Here is a 9,056-nt window from a genome sequence, read left to right on the forward strand (position 1 = left end):
GAACTCAAATATTAATATAAAAAAATAATATAGTTGCAAGTAACCAACATTGGATATATCTATCTCTGATGGGCCAAATAAATTCCTGCATGTGTTTGGCACTGATGTATCTCCTTCATCTCTCTAATAAACAAGTAGAATTGGCCATTTGTTAGTTTTTGCATTAATAAAATAACCCGCATAAACATGTATATTTAAAATTGAATAAAGTGCACCTGTTTACGTTTCCGGTTTATTGGTGTTTTTTTCGTCTTTCCTTTAACTTTCCGCATTTCTTTCTCCATCCTGGATGCTCTTCTGAGAGATGGGGGTCTACCTTTCCCTCTAACAACTACTGGACTGAGTACTTGCTTTGAACTACCCACTGTGGTTGTCTCATTTGTCGTGCAATCAACATTGGAACCAGTGAGGGTCAACGATGGGGGTTCTTCATTCTCACTATATAAGTCAATCATAGCATATAACTTTTGTGTGGCATCCTCAGTATGTTTTTTTGAACCAGCTGCATGAGTAATCATTTTATAACAGATTTTCAATAGACTTGAATATCTGCTAGCATCTGGCCGCTGATCGCCTGCGTCATAACTGCTATGGATTAATGTGTATCTTCTTTTGATGTCTTTCCTCCATTGATCTAAAATGTACTTCTCTGGTAGGGATTTTATCCCGTTACATTTAAATACGGCCAAGATGTGCTTGCATAATATACCCCTCATCTGAAATAAACCACAAGAGCACTTTGTATCTACATCTTCTTCCCTAAAGTCCACAAAATACTTAACCAACTTAGTAAACTCCTCCACACGAACTTCATCCTCTACCAGATAGGTCTTTACTGCACCATCCATTTTAAGTAACTCTGGATCCAGATCGATAATGCCGGTAAGTTGCAGCTGAACTTCCCTAAATTTGGCATTTGTGTACAACTCTTGGAATTTTTTTTCGATTGGAGATCTAGATATGCATGGAATCGTAACGCTAAATGAGTGGAAGTCCGCGCTATTTTCATTCTCAATTTTTTTTTTCAATGCACTATCAAACTGGTCGACAAACTCTTTTAAGTTTGTCTTGGCATGAACATAACCGTCGAAAAAAGCATTCATGCTTTCGCTGCGCTGCGTCGTACTCATTCCAGCCCAAAAACAGTCTTTTCAGCCAGACATTCTCATGTAAATTGTAAGTGGTAATTAACTGATCCCAAGATTTCTCAAACTCTTCAACACTTTGGGAGTCATAAACACATTTTAACAATGCATTTTTCATCCCACTTTTGTAGGAAGCATAGGAGGAAAGCTTTTCAGGAACTTTTTTCAGTATATGCCACAAACAAAGTCGATGTCGACTTTCTGGAAAGACAACAGCAATTGCATTTTTCATCGCTCTGTCCTGATCGGTGATAATAGCTTTCGGAGTTATACCACCCATACACTTCAACCAGGTCTGGAATAACCATACAAAAGTTTCCGTATCCTCACTAGAAATCAATCCTGCTCCCAACAGAATTGATTGCCCATGGTGATTTACACCAACAAACAGTGCGAATGGCATCCCATATCTATTCGTCAGGTATGTAGTGTCGAATGTGACCACATCACCAAAGTATTGGTAGGCTTCTCTACTACGGGGGTCTGCCCAGAAGACATTTTTTAACCTCCCTTCATCATCCAAATCCATCAGTGCAAAGAAATCGGGATTTTTGCACTGCATCCTACAAAAATACTCTTGAAGTGCTCCAGCACCACATTTCCCAAGTCGTAGATGTCTTGCCTTGTCGATATAATTCCGACAATCTTTTTCCAAAAATGGAAGGTTCTCAAATCCACCAGCGCCAACGACGAGAGATCCAAAACTCTTATTCATTCGGATGCCAGCTTCATCGTTGATATCTAAGACTCTTTTTACGGAGTCACTCACTTCTCTATTACATCGAAAGAAGCGAGATTTCTTTGGACTCAGGCCGTGATTATGGATATTATGAATTGTTGTTAATCGGAACTTTCCATCAACTTTTAAGGCATTAATCTTTGCCTTACATTCTGTTTTTCCTGTCGGACGTGGTCTAGCGACATTCAACGTCCTATTCCGGGCCTTCCCACCACGGGCACAACCAAGGGTGACATATCGAACAGTCTCATCATCTCCCTTCTCAGTCCTTCTTGTCATCACCCCAAACCCACATTTCTTAGCATACTGCTTATAATAATTCATTAACTCTTCAAAAGAATTAAATTCCATCCCCGACTGTGGCTCCTCAATCGTATCACCATCAACTACATCCTCTAACTGAGATGTCCCGGCAATGCCATCCTCAACTACATCCCCTATGTTTTCAACTCTTCTGCTTGTAGCGGAGCTTGTAGTCATAAGAGGAGTCGGGTAACTAACATTCTGCAAAAAGAGCGAAAAATCAATAACTAAATCAATAAGAGGAGTCGTTGAGGTTTTCCTGTTCTCAAATATCTGAACAATATGCATGCTTTGATACACATGAAGTAAGAAATGTACTGATTTTTGCCGTTTTGTTAAGGTTTTCCACTAGTGACTTGCTGTTCCCTATTCCTTGATCTTTAAGCATACGACTTGATATTACTTTGTGAATAATATCAGTAATATAAATACTTAGTTTTGCTAATACTAGAATGGTAGCTTACTTCTCTACAAGAAAGGAGAAAAGGGAAAATAAAATAATTTTCAGCAAGGGCCTGCCTTAGCCCATATCTAAGTGGTGAAGTTGGTCTGCTAGGTGCAGCAACTTGATATGGCAAGATTTGATTTGCTATCCCCATAAATGTTAAACTTCTGTTGCAAATTAAAACATGTCATATGAGGTGTGGAGGATGTCTTCCACATTGGCTTCCAAGCAGAAAAACTCTTATTGCATTCTCAAATATCTGAACAATATGCATGCTTTGATACACATGAAGTATGAAATGTACTGAGTTTTTCCGTTTTGTTAAGGTTTTCCTCTAGTGACTTGCTGTTCCCTATTCCTTGATCTTTAAGCATACGACTTTTTATTACTTTGTGATAATATCAGTAATATAAATACTTAGTTTTGCTAATACTAGAATGGTAGCTTACTTCTTTACAAGAAAGGAGAAAAGGGAAAATAAAATAATTTTCAGCAAGGGCCTGCCTTAGCCCATATGAAAGTGGTGAAGTTGGTCTGCTAGGTGCAGCAACTTGTTAGTTTACATTAGAAAAATTCTTATTATTAAGAAAACATCAGAAAAATTCTTTGGTAGCTACCCAGTGGCTCCATTTTTTTTTTTTTTTGCTAAATCCCAGAGGCTCCAATTGTTTCATCTACGTTACTTCTGTTTCAAAATGTGCAAAATGTCCAATTGTTTCATCTACGTTACTACTGACTTTAGATTTAAAATGTGCAAATGTTGGATTTTAATAGGATCTGAACCCACTTTTCAATGACAGTTAAGAGAAATTCTAAACAAATTTTAATCTTTTATGCAGGCTACTAATTTTAGATTTAAAATGTGCAAATGTATACAAGTTATTTATGTATTTTGGAAATAAATATCAACTCAACATAGTCCTACAAATATAAATATAACATACCGCGATTGGGAGATTTGAGTTACATGGTATTAGCATCGATGGGTGTTCTTCCCCTTTTTCCATGTTGAACCCGTTGATTGAACTGCATGATTCCACAAGAGGAATTAAAACTGGCCATACAACTAGTCCATCCAGGTTTATAACATTTGCAATATTAGCTTGGAAATAGAAACAAGTAGTGAAATTAATTGTCATATTAGTGAAACAAGCAGGTCCTGAATGGTGCTCATTAAAACAATATCACTTGACATGTAAAGCTTGAAGAGCATCAAAGCTAGCTCCTAAACACATGCTGCAAATGAATACTCATAGCAACTTTGGTTTCAGTAGAAAATATTCAAACTGTTATTAAACCCAGACAGCAAAGAGTGCAGGTGTCACCACATCACTGAAACTATCTGGCTACTCGGTTTACATGTTCACATGAACGAAAGGGCGATTAATAATACCCAGATTAATCAATTTGCAGCATATAATAAACAATTGAAAATCTTCCACCACCAACCTCGCCCAAGAATCAAAGAGTGGAAAATACAATCAAACCTCTCAGTCTACCCTTTGTGCAAGTAGCTTTATTGTTGTAAAAAAATAGAAGCATAAAACAGAGGAAAATAAAATCAAACCTTAGTCTACCCACGACGGCACTCTCTCAAACACAGAAATCGACCACCGACGCAGATGAAGGTTTACAAGGCACAACGACCCAGTTTCTTCTGGGATGGACTAACAGTTTCTTCTGGGATGGGTTCGACGACGGCAAGTAGACAATCGATTCACAATGCACTGCGTCGCTGTTTTTCTTCTTCTTTTCGTTTAGATCTAGTTTTGCCGCTCGTGATGGCATTTCATTTGTCTGATTCAATTTTTTTTTTTTTTTTTTTTAATAATGCCACGTAAATAGCCGGTTACGCAAAAGGTACGCTTGGCGTGTACCTGTAGCATTGTTGTTTGATTATACCTACAACCGTACCACATGCTGAGAGAGAAAACAAAGAAAAATTTGAAGAGAACGCGGACGAAAAAAAGAAAAGAAAATAAACAAGACGAGGACGCTGTGATTGAGAGGCTGGGATTGCGATGAGTATTTTCAACGTTTATTTATTTATTTTTTTTTTTAAATTATAGTGAATTCGTTTATGTTAAATTTAATTTTTAGCATGAATTAAATTTTTTTTATTCTAAAAAAATAATATAATCTAGTTCTAAACTATGTTTATTTTTCTATGTTAATTTGAAGTAATTATCTTATATATTTGTTTGATTTATTCTGAGTTTATTGCATCTAATTAACTGGTCATTAATTAGATGATTTTAATCTTGTGATTTGCTGTCGAAATAGAAAATTATAGGATAGATTTTGGATATTTCAATATAGGTAAATATAGAGATCGAAAGACTTATATGAACCTATGTAGTATTAAAATTATTGATAATATTGATTTTTTGCTTTATTAATTTGCATACTCTTGTGTAAAATGATGAACAAGAATAATTTCCAATTGACTGTCGAAAGAGACTTTTGGATGTTTGTGGAGATTTGCTAACAAAAAAATAAAATTCAATTCAATTAGTTAGATGAGTAAAGTATAGTGAAGGATTAGGTAAAATCGATTTCTTAGAAGTTTTATTTCCCATTGATTTGATCTTCGAACAATATCTTTCTTTTCCTTTGAGTATTTTCTTTGAATTAATTTTATTTTAATTTATAATTACAAAAATCTTAGTGACTTTTTTAGATAAAGTCGAGATTAGTATAATTTCGGTATTTGTCAAAAATAAGTTACCAATCCCTGAGGACGATACTCTTTTCATCACTTTACTATAAAACTACGATACTATGCAATAGGTCGGAAGGGAAGAAAAAGTCTTCCCGGCCCACAGAGGTAGTCCAACACTCAATGAGACTGACTAAGCTCCAAAGTGGTGGTACGGTGTTCATACATACATCCATAGCAATGAATAGAAAATAAATACAAGAAATGTAAATAGAGATGTAGACATACAGATTTAAGGGGTTCAGCACAGAGCCTACGTCCACGAATCATTTGGAGGGCAAATCCACTATAATATGAATATTTTATAGTCTCTCATGGTCTCTTATTCCTCTTATACAATAGAGGTCAGAGACCTCTTTTATGGAGAAGATCCTATCTCTAAAGTTATCGCCATGAGGTTGAAGATGATGCTCTTTGTTCTCATAATAATCGCCCTCCTCTCCCTCAGTCTCATATACCTTTTATTGTGGCTCTATCAATGGTAGGTGAAGAAATCAGGTTATGTCACTCCTCCCTTGTATGTCTGACTTGTTTTCCTCTCATTTTCTCATTTTCGTCCTTTTTCGTCCCCTCCCTCTTTCCATCTAACACTTGCTTTTTCTTACCCCCTCATTTGTCTCTTATTTACTCCCTGATGATGACCCTTTAGGTGGGGCCTAAGACGCCATATGGGCTCAGGGGATTTTACCTTCTAACAGATGCCCGTGATTCTTAAGGTCGACTTGCTCAATAAGAAAGTATTGAGAATCTTCAAGTCAAGTTGCGACAGAGATATCTTGCATAAACATTGTAGAATAAACTCTGGGAATTGGTCTCTAGTTTTTTGTTTATTTGTGTCAAGTGATGAAGCTTGGGTCGAAGAATTAGGCGGGAGATATACTCAACCATGTTAGGCGTGAAGCGAATCTTAGCTTGGAGAGCAAGGCGGGAGATGTACTTAACTGCGTTAGATGCAAGCATGGAGCTAAGCTTGGCGAGTAAAGTGGGAGATATACTCGACCACGCCAGGTATAAGCGTGAAGCTTGGATTTTTCATTTGCACGAGGGCCGAGTAGTCAAAGGACTGTCACTGCCCATTCTACGACGAGTCCGATGACTGACTTTGTTGAACTTGTGGGCAAGAGTCAACGCAGTCAAGGGACTGTCATCATCGTTGATCACCACAAGTTAAGAGACTTGGCTCAGAGTTTGTTTGTATGGACTTGGCTTTGAGCGCGATGACTAGGCAGTCAAGGGACTGTCATCTCCAGTTATTCGCAATGAGTCAAGGGACTCGACTTTGTACGCGAGGGTCAAACAATTAAGGGTTTATCTCCGCCCACAACTCAGGCAAGTGAAGGGACTCGGCTTTAAAAGCGAGGGACGGGAAGTCAAGGGGCTGCCACCTACCATAGTTCACAGCGAGTCAAGGGACTCAACTTTGTATGAGGGTTGGACAGTCAAGGGACTGTCACCGCCCATAGTTCGTGGCAAGTCAAGTGATTCGGCTTTATGCGTGAGAGTCAAAGCAGTCAAGGCACTGTCACGCCATTATTCACGGCGAGTCAAGGGACTCGACTTTTTAGACAAGGATCGGGCAGTCAAGGGACTGTCACCGCTCGTAGTTCACGACGAGTCAAGAGACTCAACTTTGTGCATGAGGGTCGAAACAATCAAGGGACTGTCATCGTCATTGTTCGCAACAAGTCAACGGGCTTAGCTTTGTATGCGAGGGTCAGGAAGTCAAGGGACTGTCACAAGCCTTAGTTCATGGCAAGTCAAGAGACTCGACTTTGTACACGAGGGTCGGATAGTCAAAGGACTACCCATAGTTCACGATGAGATAAAGGACTCAACTTTGTGCACAATGATCGAAGCAATCAAGGGACTATCATCATCATTGTTGGCAATGAGTCAAGGGCCTCAACTTTGAAGAAGGAGATGCTCGGCTGTGTTAAAAATTCAAACTGGTTAGTGTAGATTATCCAAATCACAAGCATAAGATTTGCAAACTTAAATCGTTTTGCTAAAGCATAGCGAAGGTTTGAGTTGCGAAGACAAATCTCATGGGCTGCCATACTTTGGCAATGATGAAGATCTGCGGTGCCCGTGATACTGAGAGGTATATTATGATGGAAATAGATTTAAGGTGGCCGAGAAGGGCTTTGTAGTCGGTTTCTAGGTGACATGCTAATGATTTCCAGCGAAGTATGTTCTCGAGGTGTGCTGACATTGGGATTCTTGTGGAACCTCGAGGAATTTTGTGAAAAAAGTCTTCAAAAACTAAATTTGTTAGCAAAATTTAAATTCAAATAACGTATTTGAGAAATACAAACAAGAGTAATTTAGCCACTACTTCCAATTTTTGCTCTTTTAAGACCCTTCACTACTAGTTGTTGTTGTTGTTGTTGTTGTTGTTGTTGTTTTTTTTTTTTTTTTTTATTGTATCTCCAAAAGAAATTCACTACTCACACAACTTTAATTTCCTTGGCGTTATGCTGAATACAGCGGACGAGCTTTATTTTTTAGGCGGGACTGGTGGGTCCATGGGCCACGACTGTCGATCAAATATGGCAGCATGTGGGTGAGTAAGTTGACTGTGACGGTCAAAGGTGGCGAGCCATCCTCATTGGTCATGTAAAGAATTGTGGTCAATGAACTTATTGTGGCTGACAAACTCATTTGTGGTTGGATAAAGCCGTGATTTTCGTCTGGGGGGACTCACGGCGATCGAGGGGCTCAAGTAGGTGGGCAACTTCATGTGGCTAAATAAAGTCTATTGCCTGCCACAACACGTGTTGGGGTGCTATGGTCAAGCAAAAGCTGTTGTCGGGCCAAGGAAAGCTGTGCTGGATCGAGGATAGGTTGTTGCCAGCCACGGGCAACCGCTCCGTGGTTCTCTTTGATGCACATCGACGCACACCTCCTATATGTACCGTGCACAGCGTACACAACACCCCATGGTGGTGGGGAACAAGCGGAAGACACCGTCGTTCCTATCCAAGCAGCCGGCATGGAATTGCTCCAGCTGAGGAGGTGGCGGGCCCTGATGCCAGTCGAGTATGTCTCGGGCGTGCCTCTTGCATGTACCATGCATGGTGTATGTTTCACATGTGCATCGGGTAGCAAGGCGAGGTAAGGCCTCTGAGGATGGGTAACTTGAGGTCGGGCAAAGTTGGCGAGGAGCTGACTGTGGCTGAGGAGTTTGGATAGTGGCCGGGTGAAGTTGTGAGACCAATGGTTGAGGTCCTACTGGCACTTTCCGTTGCTAGGGATAGAAAATGCCAGCAGGTCTAATGGTGGCCTTGGGTGACCTAAGCAACCCATCCATTGTAGTGGATGTAGGCGAGAGGAGTCGTTCGTGAAGTGTGGTGGGCAGCCATCCCGTCACAACGAGCTTCTAAGTGCACGGTTATATCCAACCATTGTGACGTTATGCATGGCATTGTGCATGTCATGCACAACAGATTACATGAACTATTGCAATGTGCACTTATAAGTGCACAAAATTCCAACTCTTATCCCCATACACTACTACGCACGACATTGTGCTTAAGTGCACAGTGCACTTGTAGTTCAAGTGGTTGAGGAACTTGTCTTCTCGAGCATTTCACATTGACTGTATGTGTTTTATGCATAGTGCACCAAAGTGTATAGTATTCTTAACCATATGAGCGAGGAGCTCTCTCTCACCCTTTTTTTTATTTGCAACAGTATTGATAAAAA

General features: G+C 39.6%; 1 protein-coding gene across 1 annotated transcript; it reads right to left on the reverse strand.

Annotated features, from left to right (window-relative positions):
- Positions 1 to 1,035: 1,035 nt before the first annotated feature.
- LOC118348870 (protein FAR-RED IMPAIRED RESPONSE 1-like) lies at positions 1,036 to 2,475 on the reverse strand. The gene has a single exon (XM_035691401.1). The coding sequence runs from the start codon at positions 2,473 to 2,475 to the stop codon at positions 1,036 to 1,038; it is 1,440 nt and encodes a 479-aa protein (XP_035547294.1).
- Between the last annotated feature and the right edge of the window lie 6,581 nt (positions 2,476 to 9,056).

Source organism: Juglans regia, chromosome 7, assembly GCF_001411555.2.
Source record: "Juglans regia cultivar Chandler chromosome 7, Walnut 2.0, whole genome shotgun sequence".
NCBI lineage: Eukaryota > Viridiplantae > Streptophyta > Magnoliopsida > Fagales > Juglandaceae > Juglans > Juglans regia.